The 25,644-nt window shown below is 46.7% G+C and overlaps 1 protein-coding gene across 2 annotated transcripts in view; it reads left to right on the forward strand.

Moving 5' to 3' along the window:
• Window positions 1-25,644, forward strand: part of PRR5L (proline rich 5 like) — a 222,597-nt gene that overhangs the window by 136,350 nt on the left and 60,603 nt on the right. For both annotated transcript variants that reach the window (XM_078684331.1, XM_078684332.1), the window contains exons 7-8: window positions 8,908-9,048; window positions 21,965-22,079. In XM_078684331.1, the coding sequence (XP_078540457.1) occupies window positions 8,908-9,048; window positions 21,965-22,079 (256 nt within the window). The remainder of the gene's footprint in view (window positions 1-8,907; window positions 9,049-21,964; window positions 22,080-25,644) is intronic.

Genomic DNA, 25,644 nt, shown 5'->3' on the forward strand with positions numbered 1-25,644 from the left:
ATCGACAGGCGAGACCTAAAAAACAGTGGACCCTAGTAGTTTGGGTGATCAGAGTAAGAATAGACACAAACTGGAATAGTATTTATGTCTTTTGTCCAGCCGGACAGGAATTTATTTGGCGATGCACACAATCAGAAAGTAATGTCAAGGGGGCACAGCCCGTGACCCACAGTGAACAAAACAAAACAAGTATAGGCAAGAACGAGCAAATAGGTCTGTATACTTACTGTATCAGTGAACAGACTTGATTGTAGTTTGAGTGACCATTGTACAAAGTATTCACAAGCATATTCAGTACATATGATCCTATTGTGTCTACGACGTTTCGATGCCGACAAACAAGATAAATGGCATCATCTTCAGGACAAATATATAAATCATGTTTGTCTTGGAATTATAAACAATTGCCTTTCATGCAAGATGGATCCTTAGGCGGGGAGGTAGTACAGGTTGAGAGAAGTGGATCGATTTGGACCAATGATAGCGTGTATTTCAGATGATCCCGCTTTTGAGTCAATTAGACCGTCCAGATCACGGCTTGAGTTGTGCCGGTTGCAGAATCGCAGGACGCGGCATCTCTGGCGGGGATCGCTCAATGTCGGCCTCTTTAAGACACTGGCATACGACGCAGTGTGTGAAAAGGCGCGCACCACCAACTCTGGCAGCAGGGCTGGGTATCGGGCACTTGTAAGAACCGCACATATAGTGAATTTCACTGTGAATGGACTCTCCACATGTGCATGTGATTTAGTGTTTTCAGAAGCGAATGTTTTTTTTTGTAGTGCTAGAGGCTGTAGAGGTCTCTAGAGGAGGGGTAGCAAACACATTAACAAGAAGAGCCGAGCCACGGGTCGAAGAGCTGAGCTATGACCATGGTATGCAAATTATGCAGCACTCTTTATGTTAAAACATAAAAGCAGTGTATTCCTGCAGAGGCTCATATCGCTGCATTCAGAGGCTTTTTTTTTTCTAACGTGATGCTTTTTAACATGAACTTAAAAACATTTTTGCCCCTTCCCAGAGGGCAATGGCATTGGCGTGCTAGGATGCATGTCATTGTTTCTAATAGGGTATGTGTGTTCAGTTTGTGTTTTTGTTAACCACAGCATGGCATGAGGAAACCCTGCCAGTTGGGGCTCGAAAGGCTATATCATCATCTCTCCACTCCTTTCAGAACATTTGAGGTATTAAATAGGGCATTTCTAGCAGAGTTTCATTATCAAAGCTCGGTACACATCTCAGTACTCTGATATCAATGCAGAGTGTCATTATCAAAGCTCGGTACACATCTCAGTACTCTGATATCAATGCAGTGTCATTATCAGAGCTAGGTACACATCTCAGTACTCTGACATCAATGCAGAATGTCACTACCAAAGCACGGTACACATCTCAGTACTCTGATATCAATGTAGAGTGTCCTTATCAGAGTTTGGTTCATATCTCAGTACTCTGATATCAATGCAGGGTGTCATTATCAAAGCTCGGTACACATCTCAGTAATCTGACATCAATGCATGGTGTCGTTATCAAAGCTCGGTACACATCTCAGTACTCTCACATCAATGCAGTGTGTCGCTATCAGAGCTCGGTACACATCTCAGTACTCTGATATCAGTGCAGAGTGTCACTATCAAAGCTAGGTACACATCTCAGTACTCAGATAGCAGTGCAGAGTGTCACTATCAGAGCTTTGTACACATCTCAGTACTCTTACTTCAGTGCAGAGTGTCATTAACAAAGCTCGGTACACATCTCAGTACTCTGATATCAATACAGAGTGTCACTATCAAAGCTCGGTACACATCTCAGTACTCAGACATCAGTGCAGAGTGTCATTATCAAAGCTCGGTACACATTTCAGTACTCTGATATCAATACAGAGTGTCATTATCAAAGCTCGGTACACATCTCAGTACTCAGATATCAGTGCAGAGTGTCACTATCAGAGCTTTGTACACATCTCAGTACTCTTACTTCAGTGCAGAGTGTCATTAACAAAGCTCGGTACACATTTCAGTACTCTGATATCAATACAGAGTGTCATTATCAAAGCTCGGTACACATCTCAGTACTCTGACATCAGTGCAGAGTGTCATTATCAAAGCTCGGTACACATTTCAGTACTCTGATATCAATACAGAGTGTCATTATCAAAGCTCGGTACACATCTCAGTACTCAGATATCAGTGCAGAGTGTCACTATCATAGCTCGGTTCACATCTCAGTACTCTGTTATCAATGCAGAGTGTCACTATCAGAGCTCGGTACACATCTCAGTACTCTGATATCAGAGCAGAGTGTCATTATCAAAGCTCGGTGCACAGCTCAGTACTCTGACATCAGTGCAGAGTGTCACTTTCAGAGCTCTGTACACATCTCAGTACTCTGACATCAGTACAGAGTGTCACTATCATAGCTCGGTGCACATCTCAGTACTCTGACATCAATGCAGAGTGTCACTATCAAAGCTCGGTACACATCTCAGTACTCTGACATCAATGCAGAGTGTCATAATCAAAGCTCGGTTAATATCTCAGTACTCTGGCATCAGTGCCTTAGTGGTCGTAGCAGGACCCCTGCTTCGGTCAGCGTGACCTGGATAGTGGACTCCTCTTTGTGGGCTGGCCTTGAAAGGCACTGTGGGCCTTATTGAGTCCTGCTATCGCCATCTACAACAAGCCGGACCCAAAGGATGCGATGCTACCCCTGCAGAGGGTTGTCCATTGTTGACACACACGATTGTCCACAAACTCGAGCAGAGATCAGTCTCAAGTGACAGAAGAGGCAGTGAGGGAAACTGTGCACTACACACGAGAAGTCAGCATATTTTTATACTGTTGCTCTCTGTGCCGGACATTACCCTACCATGCCCCACTCCAGGATGGGTCTTCAGACTCTTGTGTTGGACTCAGGGCATGGTAAGACCGTATCCTGCAGAGGGTAGCGTGCCTAGCGCTTATCCCCTTGGAGACGTCTACCTCGTTTAGATGCTCCTTTCTACCTTGCTCCTTGATGTGTTGAGCGCTTGAACCCCGATGGATCTCATTTGAGTTTGCCCATATATTACTGTACCTCTCTTTTCCACATTGTCACATCGCCATTTATTTTCTGAGTTTTATATAGGGCGCTCTTGAGCCAAAGGTCTCAAAGGGCCATATGTTTCAAAAAAGAGTTTGTGATTCTCAAATTGCGATTTTTAGAGAATCGCAATTAGAGAATCGCAAAATGCAATGTATGTAGGATTTGCTAAAAAATGTGCGGATCCTACATTACATACATAAATCTCAATTTGCAATTAAGAAAAACCTTCCCATTCGTTCCTATGGGCTACGAGGCCCATAGGAATGAATGGGAAGACATTCTAAATTTGTGATTACCGATTAGAGAATCGCAAATTGAGATTGCAATTTCAAGGTTGCAAGGGTGCCAAAAGGACACCCTGTTGCACCCCTTTAATATGCATGTGTGTACATTTTGCGCACATACATGCCCTTGGGGCATGTATGTGCAACATATGGCACATTTATAAAATCAAAAAAAGTGCTTTTTTTTTTTTTAAGAAAATCGCAAATTACCACCAACTTGAAGTTGGTGGAAATTTGCAATTCCTTAAGGCCAAATAGCAAATTTCTGGTGCTTCTAGAATTGCATTTAAGGAATCGCTATTCGCAATTCCTTAATTGCATTTCTAAAATAGAGAATTGCAAACTTTGCAATTTTCTAATTTGCGATGGCCTTTTGTATGATACAGCCCAAAAGGCTTTTTCCAAACTTGCAAAAAGGCAGATTCTGAGTATCGGCCTGTTTGAAAACTGGAAAAAGGCTTGATACATATGGCCCATATTGCTTTACAGAGTTTGCACAGCAATATTTACAGGGAATACATATGAGGAGAAAAGTGACAGGTATACAGGGTAGTAAATAATACAAAAAGTATTATTAAATGCCTCGCCGCCAAGGCATCATCCCATAGAGCCAATTAGACAAGATGTGAGAGAGACTGATGGGGAGCTGTGTTTTCAGAAGCCCATTAAAATAGAAGTGGAAATGTCTACTGGGCAATAAAGGATGGGTGTACTTGAGGGTGAGGAGAAAAGGACCACCCTCTCACCATAGGCTCCCTCTTGGTTGACAACTAGAAGACTGGGGCTGCAAAGGCAAATTTTGCCTTTGAGTTGACGGGTCAACAACTGCGATTTGGTGCGATCTGTTTTCAAAGAGCCCAACTGCCCACTAAGCGCTGTTGGATGCATTTATACTCAGCAGCTTGATCCTGCAGCTTTCCAGCATGTTCTACCTAAATAGCTTCTTTTCTGTCCCGTCTTTTTAATGTTCTCGAGCTCTTCTAATCAGTACTTCCTACTGAGGATCTGACAGAGCTTCATTCCTCCTTCATAACTAGAGAGCAGTTACTCAACCTCAGAGGGGCCCCCTTCTAGTGCTCACTACGGCTCATGATGTTCTCGGGGGTCGGCCATCTTGGTTTGTAAAAAGCAAACAGTAACTGCAGTACACAGTAGGATTTTGTATAAATAAGAGGCATGCACACATGCTTGTAAAAGGTATCGCATTGAGATACCTACACTCAAGACATCTGAATGAGGTTGTCCAACAGTTAACATTTTTACCACTGTTTTTGTGTTTTGGTGAAAGTAAGTTCTGCAAAGAAAAAAAATTCGATGTAGAAGAACGACCTAGTACTTTATCTTTTTAACATTTTTTAGTTGCAGGAAAGAGAAACATACAATCATAGTTGGCAGAGACCTGCTACAGATGGCTGTCAAGCTGGCCCTACTGCTGTCTTCATCTCTACTGTAGCCACCCTGGCTTTACCTATCTTTGTACTTGGATGCTGCTACTGTTTTGAAATCAGTTGAAATCAGTTGTGACCTCATTGAGCCACTTGTTCTTGTACAAAGTGACTCGAGCAGTGGGTTTGTAGTGACCCGCACCTTTTCAGTTCTCCAGGTATTTAATTTGAGGTGCGAACAGCTGATTGTCGCTGTACCGTAGGTACTTGCAATGTCCCTGAAAAAAAGGCACAGAGATTGCAAGAGGTCCCTGGTGATTGTCATCTCGAGCAGATCACCCCTGCCATCCGAGGTATTTCCCCTCCATGCTAACAAAAGATAATGGCCTGGGGAGATTGTGTGGGGAAGAACAGCCTCTTGAGATCTTTTCACTACTATTCCTAAATGCGCTTTCTCCTTGCTTGCGAATACTGTGTAGTTGGCTCTAGATCCAGTTGATGGCCTACAGCTGTGTTGTATGCTTGCAGAGGAGGAAAGTGGTGGATTAGGGTTCCCGTACATCAGCTAGTACTAGAGCATCTCTCATTACAGCGGTGGTTTGATCTTGTTTCTGGATCCTCTGCATTCTTGGGAAATTTCTGTATTTTCTCCCCCACAAATTTCAAGTAAAGGTGGCCAGGGCGCTGATCTATTCCCGATTGGATTCGGCCAACGTTCTGTATCTGGGTTTTCCTAACTACTTAGCCCTGCGTCTACAAGTAATACAGAACATGGCAATACGCCTCATCTACAGACTACCCAAATATGCCTCAGTATCTCATTTCAGTGAGTAGGTTCATTGGCTTCCAGTGCGCTAGTTCATAGTGTTCAAAACTATGACCCTGGCCCACCAGGCCATCTACAACTGGAGTACTGCTTACTTAAATGAGAGGATCATGGAGTACAAACCAGGAAGATCGCTACGCTCTAGTAGCGCTGGCCTGTTAACAATCCCCCGTTTCCAAAAACCTCTTAGCGGGGGAGTCCACCTTTATGGTCAAAGCAGCAAGTATGTGGAACCAGCTGCCTGATCCCCTGAGATAGGATAATAGCCGAGGAAGCTCCCTGCAAGAAGGCTCTGAAGACATCTTTTTAAGCTTTTGTAATCAGGAACACCTTTGGGTGCTTTTCTCCTCCACAGCTGTTCTTTTATGCCGAGCACCGGGACACTGTCAGAGTAGCTCCGTGCTATATACAATACACTCCTGTATTCATTCATTACACACCACATGCAAGTCTTAGTCCTAGCCAATAACAGACAGCAAATGGAACCCTAGAAGTCCCTTAAAGAAAGTACCTGATGGTGCTGCAAGAGAGCCTACTGCAGTTGAGTGTTGCAGACTCAACAATGAACATTCATGCCATTATTGCACACACAGTACATCATGTTATGATCTTATGTGCAGTGGTCAGTTCTTGCCTGGTCTATCATTTAGGAACCTGTCCCAGGCACGCAAACGCAACACGCGGAGCGAAGCACGCTAATGGATTCCGGTTCCTGTTGATCAAAGTTTTGCACTGAACGGCTCTTGGCACCCTGTTCCAAACTGCTGATCCCTTTCGCTTCAATTCTTTTTGCATAACTGGAGGCTAAGCCGGCTCCACCTGGCCCTTTCTTCCCTGTTCCCTGAACAAGAGTTTTTCGCACGCCTCGCTCTGCATTAACTAACTCACTCATGCATTGCTGCGCGCTGGACATTAACCAAGTCCAATTTGCCCGTTATTGGGATTAGAACATTTGCTTTTCACCACAGCTGTTAATAGTAGGGGTCAGCTAGAGTAGATTAGTAATTAACCAATATATTGGTAGCCCAAGGTGTTTTTGTGGTTTGCTGCACGCGCTGTGGCCAAATAAGCAAATAAAAGGTGAGAATGTAGTAATTGTTGGACTTTTTTCAGCTTCTGAAAAGTGAGTAGTTTCCTAATGTTCCCGTAAAGCAACAGAACTTGTGGTAACCGGCCCAGACTGTGGGTCCGACAGCCAGTCTGCTCTGGGACCAACTCATGTGCTGAGATTGCTTAACAGTAGGGGCTATTTCAACATGTTTCATTAATGATGGAAATAAAGGGAACTGGCCTGCGTCAGGAGTACATCTGTTAAGATGAAGAAATGCCTCTGAGAGTGTTATTGAATCAATCCAATCTGTAATTGTAATCTCATTTATATAGCGCTTACTACCCCTGATGAGGTGTCAAAGTGCTTTTTCGGCAAGTTGCACGCTACTCCGGAACCCGTAATGGATTAGTGGTGAATTAGTATAGTGAAATATGAAGTTAATTTGAGCGGTGGATATGTTAGTTTGTTATTTGGATTGAGAAGGATAGTAGAGGGATGAAGAGAGAAGGGTTTCCATTTACATTTTGCTTCCTACCCCTGATGAAGTATTGAAGAGCTTTTTGACGGGTAGCACGCTACTCCAGAATGCTAACCGGATTAGTGAGGAATTAGTATAGGGAAATATGAAATGAATTTGAGCTGTGGACATGTTAGTTTGTTATTTGGAATGAAAAGGAATAGTGGAGGGATAGAAAAGGAAAGGCTCTTTTTTTTAAGTTCATAGCAGTAGGAGGGAGTTTGGGATGAGTAATGGGGAGGTGGAGGGTAAAGAGTCAGAGGGAAGGGTTTAGAAAGGCTTGTTTGGGAGATTTGTATGGTAAAAGTGGTCAGACTATGTGCGCGTTCCGCCAGCTGTGATGTCATAAACTGTGGATGTCGCACTGTTGCTTTGCCACATATTTAAAACTTTCTAAAATACTCCTTCCCGGCAGTTATTGTTTTTAAAAAAAATAATAATTCTCTCTGAATAAAACCCTTGCGTTACCCATCTCTTCTTAGATGGCACCAGTTGCTCTTAAAGGGGCCTACGAGTGTAATGAAATAAGCAATTATTTTCTCTCAGTCCTGCCTCTCTAACAATTACCAGCTGGGGTTTTGGAATTTCTTGTCAAATCATTCACCAGATGGCCCCTTTAAGCTTTATAATGGCCGCACCTATCCGCCATATTGGTGGTAATTTTTTGCTCGTGGGTCTTCCTAATTCTTACCCTGAAGATGATGTGACAAGACAACCTCTCATGTAATGTTTTAAAATGGTTTTAATTGGATAGAGGGACAAATCACCAATGAGGTTTGGAAACACTCTTTAGAGGTATCACCGACTGTAGAGTTATTGATGAGAGTTATAGCTGGTACAGATATTACTAAACACTTCAAACTGACCATACTTTAATTCAGAGATTCTTCGAGGTAGAAGATCCCTGGGTTTGTGGTGAGGAACTACTTTCAAGAGGTGTGGGAGACAAAAAGGAAAACTAGAGATACTGAAATTTAGGAAATTGGGTGGCACGCAACATGGGGAGAAGATTCTGAGGGAGGCATCCTGTCGGCAAACAGAAATCGCAAACAGCCACAAATACCCTGACACCACATACCCGACTTCAGATGTTGTAAGACGTTCAGATGGAACTGATCAAGTCATGAGTGGACACATCTGTGACAATGAGCCAAGTTCTAGTGACTCGTGGCAGACCTGGTCATGGTGTCACCCAAGTTGAGGCAGCTGTTGGTTTGTAGGAGGCGATGAAAAAGGAACTTGGGTAGCACTTTATTGTTTTGTTTTCTTGATGGACGTTTACTGGACTTGGAGTCACCAACATGGATGTGCAGGAAATTGTAGTCGATGTGGTCGATGGTTGTATTCTGAGTGGTTCTAGAAAATGTGGATGGTAGCATTTAAAGCACCCTCACCCCAACTGTATGATTACTGCGAGGGATTAAGGGCGGGATGTGGGGGGGGTGCTCCCAACAACAAATTTGTAACAAAAAACGACTTTAAGCGGGCTTTGTCAGGCATTAATGTGGCTCTCGTCTTCATGGTCTTTATTAGGTAACTGTTTTACATTTCACTTACCTGTTCCAGCCTCCATTTGTTTAGCTATATTTCTTCAGCCAAAGCCATGGTCTGTACCTGTAATGAATAGTGTGTGGTCCTGGAGACCTCCTCTCTTTTATTAATTGAACATTTTCTGAACCAGGTGTCATATGAGACTGCTCACTGTCTGAGTGAATCCTGATGTCATGCCTCCTTTCTTTTCTTTACCACTTTATTTCCAGGGCCAGGAGTTGACCATTCGTCAGATAGCGCTGCTGGGATTCCGCGACTGTGTGGTGCTGAAGGTGAAGTTGGAAGAAGCCTTCTCATTGGTGCAGCTGCAGGTCCCTACCTCCATTGTGCAGATGCTCCTCATTCTTCAGGTGATTAGTCTAGGTTTAGTTTGCTGCCTGCACATGGACAGGGCTGCTTTAGCTGTGTTACAAAGAGAAACCAATGGATTACAAGACACCTTTGTACCCAAAAGCTATCCCTGAGGGAGGGTCACAGTCGGTGGTGGCTGCTAGCTGGGGAAATCGGTGAGGCAGCAGAGGGGGGTGGGGAGAATACAAAATTAAAAAGTACCTGCCGCCTGTTGTCCGCTGCCTTGCCACCTGATGTCCGCTGCCATGCCACCTCTTTAGATAATGCTCACACAGGCTCCCAGAATCCCCTGCACCAATTCAGATGCTACTCTTATGCTGGTATTACCTGGCATGAGAGAAGCGTAGGGACTGGGTGGAGCGAGCTGGTTCCATGCTCCAGCAGAGACTGGGAGTCTGTGCTCCTGAGCCCTGGTGATATCTGCTAGTAACAACCTGGAGATAGCCAAGTGCGCATGTCGGCTTGTCTACGTGCACACTGGCAGTGCACTGATGTGAGAAGTTGGCCTGATGTGCAGTGTTCACTATTCTAGTGATCACTATATATCAGTCCAAACAACCCTTATTGATGATTGGTTGTAAGTCAACCTTATAGACCAGCTATCCTAGTAGCATGGATACGAGCAGTCTAAGGCTAAGACTCTAGAGGGCGTGTTAAGCCAGCTGTTTTACCATCACATTACCCCTTGAACACCCAGTGAAAGGACACCACACAAGTGTTATGAAAATAAACAGTGTATTTATTAGAATCACAACAGCCCTGTACTCTTTATGAGGACAGGGTGCTAGGCACACAACAAAACTCTTACGAAAATACTTAAGTTAGCACGTTATACACAAATGCCCGAGGGGCACGAAAAACCATATACTTAAAAAGTGGAATGCGAAATTACTAGCAGGTAAGTACAGTACTAATAGGCTTTGGAATCGCTAGGACTTGACTATAGAATCATTAGATTACTTCTAGGAGACCTAGGGGACTCGGGTGCAGAGTGTGCACTCTCACGCGGGATGCGGGACAAAGTCTATGGAGGCTAGTAAAGGCAAAGTTAGTGTTCACGGGCGAACCCGACCTGGTAGGAAGAAAACGACAGTGGATCCTGACCCTAGGATAGTGAGGCTATGCTGGGACACCGAAGTGCCGAAGTTACCTAGCCCAGGGGCTGCAGCTGCATAGGTCTGAAAAGACGTTGGGGATCTTGTTGCCGGACCAGGAGCCTGGAAGAAGGAAGTTGCTGGCAGGCGACCAGTGAAGGAAAGTTCGTTGGATCCAAGCCTGGATCAAGGAAGAAGAAAACCTGAAAGCAGAGGGGACCAAGTTCTTGAATCACTAGCCAGTGATTAAGTGGGCACCAGGATGGCACCGGGCGAAGTCACCTCGACTAGGTGAGTGGGCGACGCTGGCTCTGCAGATCTCACGGACCAGGAGGCGTTGTCGGCGACCAGGATGGAGAGGCGAGCTGTCCCACGATGGATGAAGCTGTCGGCGTCGAAGTTACCCAGGATTGGGCAACAAGCCTTGGCTAATTCAAGCCCACGCGGTGGACTCAAAATGGCGTCTTGAGTGGACCAGGAGGGTCCGGGGTGCTCCTCTTTTGGAAGGGAGCAAGGGCCAGCCTGGAGCAACCAGACCAGCAGCAGAAATGTCGTCGGGCGTCGTTCAGAAGGCCACAAGCCAGCGGGCTAGTAGCCAAACAACGCGGTGAGCAGCAAAAAGCAGAAGGGCCCCACGCAGATCGTGGAGATGCTGGGAGGCTGCACTTCGGTGCTGGAGCTGCTCAGGGTCGGGGCTTCTCGGACCCCAAAGCACTCACCAGGAAATTACTCGGCGGGCTTGCTGGAAAGAAGTCGTGCAGTCTTGAAGATGGCCGGTCCCTCGAGGTCTCGTCACACCCACGAATCTCAGCGTGACTGATGATGCAGGTAGAGGTCAGAGGTGCCAGGGAAGCTGGTTCTCGTCGAGCTGGGCAGTCTTGATCCGGAGGAGAGACTTGCAGCAGACCGCAGTGTTCTTAAGATGGTGCCTGCGGATGCAGGGTGACTACTCCTTAGTCACAAGGGAGAAATCTTAGGAAGAAGTCTTGAGTTCCTTTCGTGGAAAGTAGTTTCAGGATTCAAAGATGATCTGATTTGGAAGAGGGCCAGTTCCTACCTTTATCCTGTAAAAAGGGGCTGGCACGCGACTAAGTCCTGCCCTATGGGTGGGACTAGGAGGGGGGTGGTTACACCCCCTTCCTTGGCGGGCTTTTCCCCAGCACAGGGTCTGGAGTGACCCTGGAACTGGTTCCAGCCAGCCTATGCACAGTGAGCACCGGGGTGCCACGTGCAGTCACCTTCCTCTAAAGCCCTGCCTACCTACAATACACAAAACCCTGTCTGGGACGGTGCTGGCACCGCCCCTGGCAGGAAACCCTTTGTCCTTATCTCCTGCTCCGGGAGGACTCCCAGCAGCAGGAGGGCAGACTTGTGTCTCGGTGGCAGCATCCATTTTGTGGAGCTGAGGCTCTGTTTGACTTTAACCGGGGTTAGGGGTTACATACATGTCGTGTCCCTCTAGAAGGGTGGAATGCTAACCCCGTCGCCAGAATTGGCGAGGGGTTAGTATTCCAATTCGTATGACACCTTACTCGACATGTTTTGATAAAGCGATACCAGAGTTGGCATATAACCGCGAGGATTATAATGCACTTAAGAGTATATGGTATGCGATATCATGGAAACGGCTAAGGGATGGGTCCTGAAAGCCGCAGACAGGCTCAGCTCATGCCAGAGCACCATCTCACACGATTCCAAGCACTCTGCCTTCAGGATTGTTAAGGCCTGCCATAGGAGTGACTGATAGGAGATCTGTGTGTCCATTTTAGGGTTAGATATAGGTATACTATATCTAAAGCAAAGGGTGAGTACACCACCTTGCCCCAGCTGTCGTGCAGCCAGTTGTGTCAGTTTAGTTAGTCAGCCCAGGGGTGGCATAATACATGCTTTAGCCCCTGGGAGACTTCTGGGTACACCTCAGCCCTGGGTACAGGGACTTGGAGAGGGCCCAGTGCCAATTGGATATGTACCTAGGGTACATGGAATCCATTTTAACAGAGAGAGCAGTGGGCCTGGGGTCCTGATTAGCAGGGCCCCAGGTCAACTAAGTCAGAAAACCAGCAAAACACCAGGCAAAAAGTGGGGGGCAACCATAGTCAGGGATCTACCTTCCTACATAACCCCCCCCCAAACGAAAGGAGATAAGGCTAGCCTTGCCAGGTAAGCCTATATTGCCTGAGTGGCCATATAAGGAAGTACCAGCACTGGCATGGTTACCCCCTATCTCATGGTCCACTAAGCAATCCCTCACCCTAAGGGTGTCTGAGGGTCTCCACCATAGAGAATCTCTACCTGTGGTGTGTTTTGGCAAAGTAAAAGGCTGGTGCTGAAATGGAGTACTGAAGTGAGGCTCCACTAATTTTGGGCTCAGCTTCCTCCAATCATTATCCACCATAGAGGCCTTTCTTTCCAAGACTGAGTTGTTTTGGGCTCTCAGGGTCAACCTCTGGCTACCTACAGCTGGAGGTTGGGTCCCTCTGTTTGGCTTACTGGAGGGGCAGGTCAGGTCTGGGGCCCTCAGGTCCCAAGTTTGGCTGTGCCCAACAGTGTCCATCTGTGGGAGGTCCCTAACTAATTTTAAGGGGGATCCCTCAGGAGTGTGTTTTATTTTCACTTGGCTAGGTCTGCTAGCTTCAGTGCCCTTAATCTGCTGATTGGGGAATTCTTTTGGACAGGGGGCCCTGTGGGGTCCAACACTGGCCTCCCTGACCTCTACAGCCCTGGGCTGACTGAGGCAGGGTAGAGAGGGGCAGGTTACCTGCTCCAGACTGGGTCCCACCTTGGAAGGGTCCACTGACATCAGGGGTTCTGCCAGGCTGGGCCTGACTACCTCTGTGGCAGTTTCCTCACAAGGGGTCAGATCAGTTCCCTGAGGAGGCTGATCCTTTCCTAAAGTCTGGTGGGAGGGAGATTTCTCTTCCTCCTCAATGCTCTCTGTCTGAGTGGAGTGATCCATAGTTTCAGGCTTCACAACACTGTCATCTGTCTGAGTTTGAGCTGTGGCCATCACAACTCTCCCAACCTTTTCAGGAGGGGGCTCAGTTTGGGTGTGGGCTGTTACCATTACAGCCTTGACAACCTGTTCTGGGAAGGAAGTTGTCTGAGATTGGGTTGTGACTGTCACAACCCTCCTGACCTGTTCAGGGAGGACATCTTGGACTGGGGCTGTGGCTATCACTGCCCCACTAACCTTACCATGGATGTTCACCATTTTAGAATGGGTTTCTTGCTCTACTTCAGCCCAGGCTGAGAGCTCTAAATCATTCCCCAGTAGGCAATCAACAGGCAAGTTTGGTGACACTGCCACTCTCTTGTGGCCAGTGACACCTCCCCAGCTGAGATTGACCACTGCCATGGGATGATCTCTCTGTACTCCATCAATATTGGTCACCTGGTATGTGGCACCAGGTAAAAGTTGCCTTGAGGGGACTAGACTCTCAGTCACCATAGTGATGCTAGCCCCTGTATCTCTATAGGCCTCAACTTTTATACCATTGATGAGGGGCTCCTGTCTGTATTTGCCCAAAGTGTTGGGACAAGTTGTGAAGTTGGCAAACCCCATGCCAGTCTCACAGACAAGAGTATCTAAGTTTGGGGACCTGGTTAGGCCAGAGTCCCCAGGAACTCCCAAAGTAAATGCACCCAAGTTCTTGGGGGCACTCCCACCACCTGGGGGATTACTACTAGTAGTAACAGGAGGTTTGGGAATGTTACTTGGGGGTATGTTCTCCTTATTGTTATTCTTTGGGCAACTGCTGTCAGTTTTCAAATGACCCACCTGTTTACAGGGATAATAATAAGGTTTCTTCTGGTTATTAGAAGGATTCTGGGACCCACCCCCCTCAGAGGATTTTTGGGGCCCTGATGTGGTTTGATCTGGAGATTTATTCCCACCCTTCTCTTGAGGCTTGGTTGATTCCTTTTTCTGGTCACCACCTTGGTTCTTGGGCCTAATCCTGGTTCTGACCCATTTGTCTGCCCTCTTACCCAATTCTTGTGGAGAGGTCAGATCAGAGTCTACCAGGTGCTGGTGTAATAACTGGTTCTGACAATTATTTAAGACTTGCTCTCTCATAATTAGATTATACAATCCCTTGAAATCAGTAACCTTACTACCCAGTAGCCAGCCTTCCAAAGCCTTAGTGGCACAATCAACAAAGTCAGACCAGTCCTGAGACTGAGTTTTCTGGGTGTCTCTGAACAGCAACCTGTACTGCTCAGTGGTTAAGCCAAACCCATCAACCAGTGCATTTTTCAGGACCTGGTAATCCTTAGCATCCTCCACTCTTGTAGTGAGGAGCTTATCTCTACCTTTACCATCAAAGGAGAGCCACAGTATAGCTGCCCACTGACTTTGGGGAATGCCCTGCACAGTGCAGGCCCTCTCCAAAGCAGCCATCCATTTCTGGATATCATCCCCTTGCTTAAAGGGGGGCACTATCTTAGTCAGGTGTTTAGTATCTAAACCCTTCTCTCTATCTCTTGGGAGATTGCTGCCACCAGTGGGTGCTAGCCCACTCATCTGCTGCTCTCTAGCAAAGGCAAGCTTCTCTTTGGCCAGGGCAAGTTCTTCCCTTTCAATCCTCAGTTCAGCTTGTCTCATTCTAGCTTCATGCTCTTTTCTCTGAGGGGAAGTAAATCTCCTCTGTGGAGGATTCCTTCTCCCCTGAGAAGAGGCATTAGAGTGCAGAGATCTATTGGAGTCCCTAGAAAGAGATCTATCTCTCCTAACTCCAAGGTTAGGCCCACTTCGGGTTAGTACTGGGGGTCCCCCAGATCCTAGCCCAAGTAAGTCTAAGTTGGTCCTGGTTAGCCTTCTGACTACCTCAAGACCTTTGTCTACCTCATCCCCAGAGAGTTCCTCCTGATCCTCCTCCTCCTCAACTGCAGTAGCAGTGTTGGGGAGGTCTGGATCCCCAGAGGTCCCCTCTAAGGCTGGCATGTTCTCATGTAACTGAGAAAGCTTTCTGGCATCATATGTCTCTAAGAGACCTATCAGAAAGGGAATGGTGGGGTTAGACCCCTGCTTCAGTTTTCTGGAGACACAGATCTGTCTCATCTCCTGGAAACTGAGAGCTGCATATCTTGAAGTGACCTGTGGAGGGTCAACACTGACCAGGGGAGTCTCAGTAGAATCTCCCTGGGTAGACATGCTTTTCTAGTGAGGTGTAAGTGGTGCACTTACCTACACTATATGTTTGCCTACTGATCCCTTGCTAGAGTTGTAGTTTAGGGTGTGCTAGGCCCTAGGAGCTACAACAGCTGGTTCAGTAGAACTCAGAGTATTCTAAGCTAAGTTATATGTACCTTTAGTACTTATGTGATCTTTCACAAGATATTCTTAGGGCATGTGTGGTAAAACAACAGCAAGCTCAAATCCCAACCGCTGCTCACCAATGTGAGAAGTTGGCCTGATGTGCAGTGTTCACTATTCTAGTGATCACTATATATCAGTCCAAACAACCCTTATTGATGATTGGTTGTAAGTCAACCTTATAGACCAGCTATCCTAGTAGCATGGATACGAGCAGTTTAAGGCTAAGACTCTAGAGGGCGTGTTAAGCCAGCTGTTTTACCATCACATTACCCCTTGAACACCCAGTGAAAGGACACCACACAAGTGTTATGAAAATAAACAGTGTATTTATTAGAATCACAACAGCCCTGTACTCTTTATGAGGACAGGGTGCTAGGCACACAACAAAACTCTTACGAAAATACTTAAGTTAGTACGTTATACACAAATGCCCGAGGGGCACGAAAAACCATATACTTAAAAAGTGGAATGCGAAATTACTAGCAGGTAAGTACAGTACTAATAGGCTTTGGAATCGCTAGGACTTGACTATAGAATCATTAGATTACTTCTAGGAGACCTAGGGGACTCGGGCGCAGAGTGTGCACTCTCACGCGGGATGCGGGACAAAGTCTATGGAGGCTAGTAAAGGCAAAGTTAGTGTTCACGGGCGAACCCGACCTGGTAGGAAGAAAACGACAGTGGATCCTGACCCTAGGATAGTGAGGCTATGCTGGGACACCGAAGTGCCGAAGTTACCTAGCCCAGGGGCTGCAGCTGCATAGGTCTGAAAAGACGTCGGGGATCTTGTTGCCGGACCAGGAGCCTGGAAGAAGGAAGTTGCTGGCAGGCGACCAGTGAAGGAAAGTTCGTTGGATCCAAGCCTGGATCAAGGAAGAAGAAAACCTGAAAGCAGAGGGGACCAAGTTCTTGAATCACTAGCCAGTGATTAAGTGGGCACCAGGATGGCACCGGGCGAAGTCACCTCGACTAGGTGAGTGGGCGACGCTGGCTCTGCAGATCTCACGGACCAGGAGGCGTTGTCGGCGACCAGGATGGAGAGGCGAGCTGTCCCACGATGGATGAAGCTGTCGGCGTCGAAGTTACCCAGGATTGGGCAACAAGCCTTGGCTAATTCAAGCCCACGCGGTGGACTCAAAATGGCGTCTTGAGTGGACCAGGAGGGTCCGGGGTGCTCCTCTTTTGGAAGGGAGCAAGGGCCAGCCTGGAGCAACCAGACCAGCAGCAGAAATGTCGTCGGGCGTCGTTCAGAAGGCCACAAGCCAGCGGGCTAGTAGCCAAACAACGCGGTGAGCAGCAAAAAGCAGAAGGGCCCCACGCAGATCGTGGAGATGCTGGGAGGCTGCACTTCGGTGCTGGAGCTGCTCAGGGTCGGGGCTTCTCGGACCCCAAAGCACTCACCAGGAAATTACTCGGCGGGCTTGCTGGAAAGAAGTCGTGCAGTCTTGAAGATGGCCGGTCCCTCGAGGTCTCGTCACACCCACGAATCTCAGCGTGACTGATGATGCAGGTAGAGGTCAGAGGTGCCAGGGAAGCCGGTTCTCGTCGAGCTGGGCAGTCTTGATCCGGAGGAGAGACTTGCAGCAGACCGCAGTGTTCTTAAGATGGTGCCTGCGGATGCAGGGTGACTACTCCTTAGTCACAAGGGAGAAATCTTAGGAAGAAGTCTTGAGTTCCTTTCGTGGAAAGTAGTTTCAGGATTCAAAGATGATCTGATTTGGAAGGGGGCCAGTTCCTACCTTTATCCTGTAAAAAGGGGCTGGCACGCGACTAAGTCCTGCCCTATGGGTGGGACTAGGAGGGGGGTGGTTACACCCCCTTCCTTGGCGGGCTTTTCCCCAGCACAGGGTCTGGAGTGACCCTGGAACTGGTTCCAGCCAGCCTATGCACAGTGAGCACCGGGGTGCCACGTGCAGTCACCTTCCTCTAAAGCCCTGCCTACCTACAATACACAAAACCCTGTCTGGGACGGTGCTGGCACCGCCCCTGGCAGGAAACCCTTTGTCCTTATCTCCTGCTCCGGGAGGACTCCCAGCAGCAGGAGGGCAGACTTGTGTCTCGGTGGCAGCATCCATTTTGTGGAGCTGAGGCTCTGTTTGACTTTAACCGGGGTTAGGGGTTACATACATGTCGTGTCCCTCTAGAAGGGTGGAATGCTAACCCCGTCGCCAGAATTGGCGAGGGGTTAGTATTCCAATTCGTATGACACCTTACTCGACATGTTTTGATAAAGCGATACCAGAGTTGGCATATAACCGCGAGGATTATAATGCACTTAAGAGTATATGGTATGCGATATCATGGAAACGGCTAAGGGATGGGTCCCGAAAGCCGCAGACAGGCTCAGCTCATGCCAGAGCACCATCTCACACGATTCCAAGCACTCTGCCTTCAGGATTGTTAAGGCCTGCCATAGGAGTGACTGATAGGAGATCTGTGTGTCCATTTTAGGGTTAGATATAGGTATACTATATCTAAAGCAAAGGGTGAGTACACCACCTTGCCCCAGCTGTCGTGCAGCCAGTTGTGTCAGTTTAGGTAGTCAGCCCAGGGGTGGCATAATACATGCTTCAGCCCCTGGGAGACTTCTGGGTACACCTCAGCCCTGGGTACAGGGACTTGGAGAGGGCCCAGTGCCAATTGGATATGTACCTAGGGTACATGGAATCCATTTTAACAGAGAGAGCAGTGGGCCTGGGGTCCTGATTAGCAGGGCCCCAGGTCAACTAAGTCAGAAAACCAGCAAAACACCAGGCAAAAAGTTGGGGGCAACCATAGTCAGGGATCTACCTTCCTACAACTGAGCTCACCACTCTTCCTGCTCCTGATGGCCCCACCCTCTAGACTTGGAAGCGGCACTAGAATGAAATAAAATGATAATAAAGCAGTTTTATTAACTGCTTTATTATAATTTTATTTGAGATGGTTCCAGCAGTGGGCTGACCTTCTTCCTGCATGTCAGAGGAGCCACCCTTGGTCACAGTTTTCCTGCCTCTAGTCAGATATGTTTTACTCCTGCTGAGAAATAATCTACCCGAGTACCCAGCCTGTCCCTGTAGAATTGTTAGATTCCCAGATGGCTCCATTTCCCTGAGCCTCGGAAGCAGAACAAGGGTGCCACTAGGGCTGCTAAAATATACACTGTGTTTTCCCTAGCTTTGCAACCCATCAATTTATTTTTTTCCCTTGGCTTAGATAGACAGGCAGGATACGTTGTTGTATTGCTGTTTTTTCCGCCTGTTTCACTGTATCTAACGTAAAGGACTGGTTTCCAATGTGAATTAATTATTAGTTATTTGATTCATTGCTTTTGGTGTTGTTTGTATCAATTGACAATACTTTTTAAACACTTGTATAGCACTTGTATATTTATGCACATTTCACTTGTTTGTATATATATCTTCACTGTTTGATAAGTGTTCTTTTCAAGATATACACAAATGAGATTGTGTAATGTTCTTCTAAAAATATAAAATAACTAAAATAAAATAGGTGACCCTCCAGAACTAATTCGCTGGGTGGGATCTAAAAAATCCAAATAAGAAATCTGTCTGGCTATTTTGTTGTGTTTTCCATATCACCAAGAGCGGTACAAAAGGGGGTGGTGATGGACGGAGCATCTGAACCAATCAAACACTCACACCCAGTCAAAAGATCTGGGTTTAATCCATCACCGTTATTTAGCCCACTCTGCCACCCCAGTTCAGACATGGCTATATGCAAATCAGTCTGACCCTGTGCCTCATGGGAATAGTCCAGCCCGTACTGCCAAGCCATGCCTTCCCTGGACCGAAAACAAGCTTCCGAGGACCGGTTTCTGGCATTACAGTCGTCTTCAGCCCAGCTTGCTTGAATCCAGTGGCAAAGTGAGCAAGGGACTCACGTCTGAGCATACCCTGCCACACTTATGGCGGCCAAAAGCGGTACAAAAGGGGGTGGTGATGAACGGAGCATCTGAACTGATCAAACACTCACACCCAGTCAAATCACAACCCCCTTTTGTTCCATTTCACCAAGGCCGTAATGCTCAATTCTTGGACATGAATTGCTTGTTTTCATCTGCTCACTAGAATCAAATAAAGTGAACGTGGACTAAAACGTACTGAATGTGGCGGGGTGGTACAGAAAACCTAACTGCAGCTCCACATCTTGTGTAACATGGAGTTATGTGTAGATGTAAGGGGATGGGGTTACCCATGAGTGTTTCTCCAACTGTGCATGGAAACCAGTGGCTGCTAGGACAATATGTCTAGGAAATTGTGATCTAAAATGAATGGTTTATTTCAGCTCACTCCAAACACTTGCTGTAAAGGGTCAGTGTAACTGTGTACATCATGGGGATGGTATTAGACCACCGTCCAGCGATGCTCTTCACGTCCAGTTTGGCCCTTTCAGCTGCCTGCACAATGGTCTAACTTTATCCCTGTGTTATTGCTCCCCTGCTGATGTGCACTCTTCCATTCAACCTGCCCCCATCTCACCCCACCAGAAGCCACATATAAGGTCCTTAAATCTCTGCATCTTGTTCTCTTTTCTTTACTCCAGTGGCCAAACAATTCCAGTGCATCTAAATCTCGTCCAAATGCTTCTCACTATTGACATCTTCTCGCATCAATGTTTTGGCACTACGGTGGGTACCAGGTACCAAAGTCATCATTACAGCAACAGTTTCACTGCTTTGCTGTATTGGGAGTGATCTACAGGATACGCGCTCAATGGATCAACCTCACTCTGTCCATTTGACATTATTGAGCAAGATCCGTTTTCCCCGGGTTTTGTCCTCTATTGTGATCCAGTCCGTGTGTGTCCTGCTGACTGTATCATCTGAAGAAGAAGGGAATTACCTACTGTGGGGCAATCCTCACCACTTGAACTGACTCAATGTGTGGGAATATGGGTTGAGCTGCAGAGACGGCCAAACTTATGAGTGTGAACATATCAAACCGGAAGTGTGGGTAGTTCCCAATTGGAGGCAGAGATCTCATTCATTGGCTCTGTAGTCCACCTGGTCAGATGAGTGCATTCTGGCCATCTTCTTTCATCATTGGGTGAAAAATGCCACCAGCAATAAGGCTTAATTTGGTATAAGCATGCACTATACCAGGAACAGTCATACAGGTTTGGGTGTGTGACGTGTCACTCCTGGGCGTACTCCGTAGGCATTTATCCTCGTTGTTTGTAACCAGGACACTCCTCTGAGTGACTCCTGGGGGTACTCTGTAAGCATTTATTTGTGGCTGCTTGTAGCCAGGGCACTCTCTTGAGCCCCTGTTCCTTGTTCACCTGCTGTGCAATTTCTGGCTGCATTCTGTTGCTGAGAGAGGCCTGCCCTTTCCCGACATGAAGCTGTCTCTGCTGCCCCACTATCCGCCTTAAGGAAACCACCTCCTGGTGTTCCGAAGGCCTTGTTATTGCACGACAGTCAAAGCCGGGTCCAGAAGGGCCGGATCCTTGTCAGATATTCAGCAGATCCCACATTTCAGAAGATATATTTACGAACATTAATTTGATTGAGATTGTTTACATATTGTTTTTCCTAAATATCCTTTGTGGATCAGGCACTACTGCACCCATGTTAGCAGCACTTGTGTTACACTATCGAATCCACTGGCTCACAAGGGTAGTGCCCCTTATTATAGAATGAGTACCTGTGAGTTGGCAGTGACAGGAGCGGCCCGTGCAGGTAAGAGCGATGGGGCAGGGTAGTCCAAAGAAGACCAGGGAAAATTAAATATTTATCTAATTTTCGCTAGTAGTCTGTCGCGTCCACCCCCGCCTCGCCCTATCGCTATTACCTGCATGAGCTGCTCCTGGGCAGTAAATATTTCTATACCGTCCTTTCGTCCCAGAAGAGCCATCTTCTCCTCTTACAAAAATGTAGGCAGAGAAAAGTCAATGCACTTATAATACAAAAGACCCTTCTGCAGCTTCTGCTTACAACCAAAAGACCCCCTGGGGTGTCCTGCCAAACGAGGGCCCCACACACAGCAATAATGTGCTGAATTGTTGCAGGTAAGTTACTTTCTTCTCTTATGCCATGCTAGGTTCTTAAATTCCTCCGAAAGTGATGTGTGTCTTGAGAATGCAGCTGTGCAAATCAATGGAGGGTGGTGCGTGTCCAAGTCCTATGGATTAAGGATGAAGGTTTATTAAGCCCAGTTACAAGTCACAGGAACGCCCCATCAGTAGCAGCACCCTTGCTACTCAGCCCATTCCATCAGCTGAGACTCCCTCATCCAAGCACAAACACACCCAGCAGTCTAATGACCTCACTCGCTGGCTGAGCAGCAGGGACTAGGAGCACTGGGGTGGACGCATAGTAACCAAGACAAGTTACATCAGCTGCATAAGCACTGAATCGATACACTGGAAGGGGTTTTTAAATGCTGCTGATTTTTGTAAGAATTAAAGGTGCTCCCCTTTTGTTCCACCGGCGTGAGCTCCTGCTGAGCCTGGGTTCTCTTTGCAGCTGAGTAACACCTGTCCTTGTGCTTTCTTTTGCAGAGTGTCCACGAGCCCACAGGCCCCAGTGAGGGGTACCTGAGGCTTGAACAGCTGACCAAGCGGGCCGTCTCGCCATACCTGGGAACGCATGGGGTCCACAGCAGCTGTGTGCTTGGTAAGGCCCTGAGCGATACAACCGCCGTACAAATCCTTGCATGTTGTAGGACTGGGGAGGAGGTGGGGGAGGGAGGAGGCCAGCACAACAACAAGAGAAGGTCTGACCTCTAAGCCAGTTGGACTCCAGACCAATAGACCTCATATCTGAAACTTGTCCAATCGCTCCAGACTGTGGGAGATTGTGGTGCAACATCTGGGCTTTCTCTAGAGACTGCAACAGCTGCAGCAGTGCCTTGTTTACTTTCACAATCCTGGTGCCCTTGCATGATAGGAGTTAAGCGCATCTGAAAAGTCTGAAAAGTCTCTGAAAACATTCTTGTTCTAGACACCCCACTCAGTATCAGTTCTTTTCTATTCATGTCCGCAAGCGCAGAGATGCCCCTACCAGGGTGATTCAGGCGCTATATAAGTAAATAAATAAGGGGACCTTTGTCACAGTTTGGTTCCAAACTCTAGGCTGCGAGGTCTAGAGCAGAACTCTCAGGCAGTCTACGGGTGCGACCCCACAGCTCTGCAAACTGGCTCATATGGTCGTAACTACACTTGCAGGCAGTCAGTGAAGTGCCCCCCCCCGTCACTGCAACGGGGAAAATGTGGCATTCCAGAGATTGTCGCCCCCTCCACCTAAGACATTGGCTTGGGTTGCGGGCATCATCCCCACACTTCACCTGGGTCATTGGCTACCACAGAACACCACTCGTGGGCAATGTCACTACTTTATGACCAGTGCAGTCTTAATGCACAGGCATGCTGGGCAGGGGCCGGGGGCCCCACGAGCTTAGGGGCCCCAAGCAGATCAGAATTTAAAACGAATTTTTAGTTACACCTTTCTATTCCTGTGAGTGTTTGCGTAGGCAGGGCCCAGTGCACTGCTTTGCCCGGGGGCCTATAATGCTGTTACGACTACCACAATGCTGGCTGTGGATGGTGAAATCCTTTGACCACGTCTATACTCAATCTAAAGCACTTGAACATGTTCACTGCCACCTAACATGGTTGGAGGCTGGCACACTATTAGTTGCAGTAAGTGTTGTGGAACTCTGGGGCTCTTTGCCACCACATTACTGCATCAGTACAGGTTCCACCAATGCCCTACTACATGTGAAAGTTTATGCAATGTTTTCTCATGAAATTTCATAAATATTTAGCAAAATATGCTTTTGTCACAAAATGTAGTTTATCATGGTCTCGCATCACTTTTTCTCACCTGAGCATACCACGCAGAAAGAAAATATATTGTGAGAAAAAACAAGACTGGTCTGAGCAGAAAGTCTACTCTTTGTGGGTTTTCTAAGGAGTCCTGTAGTAAATATATCACCTGTGCTACTTGGAATGGCAACCAATGTGATTCTATATTAGAAAGGCTTAGCGCACCATTGGTTGCTGTGAACAATTTAGCCATTTTGGGGTGGGGCTTCTTCCCTACCCCTCTAGTTTGGTCACCTCGTTTGTCATTGACAAGGGACACGAACAGGTAACATTTCAATTACATAATTATTGTATGGCATCACATTAATTTTAATTACCTGTACCTTTCCCCACTTAAATACATTTGAGATGGGCCACCTGGACAACTACTATGATCTCCCCATAAACTTTCCAGACTCTTCCCTCTTCTATCCCCCCATTTCCCCCATTATCATTTTCAATTCAACTAACAGTCACATGGCCACCACTCAAAATAACTCACATTTCACTATACTAATCCACTGTTAATCCTTTTTGGCAACCAGTGTAGCGTGCTACTCGTCGAAAAACGCGACGAAACCTCATCAGGGTAGAAAGCTCTATCTATATACATGTTATTGCAATACAATACAATACTTTAACCCTGTTGGGTAAGGGGCGTACGTTATCGTCTTCTAGTATTTCCAGCCTGATGTTCAATCTTATCCCAAGGTATTTCAATTTGCATGTCGTCCATCAAAATAGGTGCTCACAGATGGTTGCTATTATCAGGTATCTAGTAAGTGGGCGTGCCTCGCACTTCCTCCAATTAACCTGGTATCAGAAAAACATTGAAAATAGTGAGATTACCCCTAAAGAACCATCTACGGCTCATCTTAGATTTGATAAATTAACACAAATGTTGTCCGTATAAAACAAGGCATGGTATTCTACCACTATAACTTTGCTTGACACAACTTCAGTAATGTCACATTTTAGAGCCTACACTTGATTGGGTGTCAGCCGCAATGGATAGCGGACATAAATTCTGCTTCTTATCTCAGTGTTTTGGCATCCTGAGTAGTATGAATTTTAATAGACAAAACAAAAGCAAATATCTCTGAGGGGTGTATGGACATGGAGCCATGTGCATCCCGGGCCGCCCGAAAGTCATGATAACCCTCCTGTTACCTCAGTTGCATGGCAAGCGGCCGGCTTGGCTTCCCTCCTCTCTTGTAGCGCACCAGCTTTCTCAGTCTTGACCATGTGGATTATGTTCATGCGTATTTTACTTTTAGTAGGAATTTAGGGCCCGATGTAGGTAATCCCAGATTACCGATTCTTAAATACCGAATCATACCGATTCTGTATTTTTAAGAACTGGCAATCGGGATGTAGGTAATATTACCGAATTAATTACCGAATCGGTATGATTCGGTAATTAATGAATCGGTATTTACCGATTAGGTAATTGCCATTGATTCCTATGGGCCTTGAGGCCCATAGGAATCAATGTCAATTACCAAATCGGTAAATACCGATTCGGTAACTGGGGGAAACATTGAAGGGTGGCAGGGTGTCACTTTGACACCCTGTTACACCCCTCAATTGTGCATGGGTGCACATGTTGCAGACATACATGCCCTTAGGGCATGTATGTCTGCAACATGGCACTGTTTAAAAAGCAAAATAAATGCTTTTTAAAGGGTTTTCATAATTTACCACCAACTTCTAGTTGGTGGTAAATTAAGAATTCTTAAACCCCTGTAGCACTGATTACAGTGCTACCTACATGTCAAAATACTGATTCGGTAATTATACCGATTCGTTTTTTTACCGATTCTGTAAAATTACCGAATCTGTATTTTAACATGCCCCTACATCCCAAACTCCAAATACCGGTCAATTTCGGCCGTTACCGGTACTTGGTGACCTACTTCTGGCCCTGAGTGCCTCGTAAGTGTGTGGTAGCGTATTGTGAAGTTAGGAAGGTGACCTTTTGTGTCTTTTTGGTTGGACAGTGCTCATCTCTTAAAATTGTGCTGAATATCTCATCAGTTCTCTTCTTAAATACACTTTAACCGCCACTCAAATATTTTGGGGGGTCCACCTTATCTTTATTCTCCTCTAAATAGGTATGAATTATCCGTCTTAGGCACTCGTTTTTCAAGGGGAGTTTGTATTTTGGCATACTGAGCCCCCGTTGTGTTATCAGGGTTTCAGGATCGAGACATAACTGTATGGTTTTGTGATCTCAGACGCTATTTGGTTCAATTGTCATGTCTGTCATTCGGTTCAATATCAACGTTGAGGTTAGGAAGAAATCTATATAGGTACTTGCACCTGTATGCAGGAAGTGCACATGATTGGGATGTGCGGTTACCCACTGGCAACAT

Source organism: Lissotriton helveticus, chromosome 3_2 (assembly GCF_964261635.1).
Source record: "Lissotriton helveticus chromosome 3_2, aLisHel1.1, whole genome shotgun sequence".
NCBI lineage: Eukaryota > Metazoa > Chordata > Amphibia > Caudata > Salamandridae > Lissotriton > Lissotriton helveticus.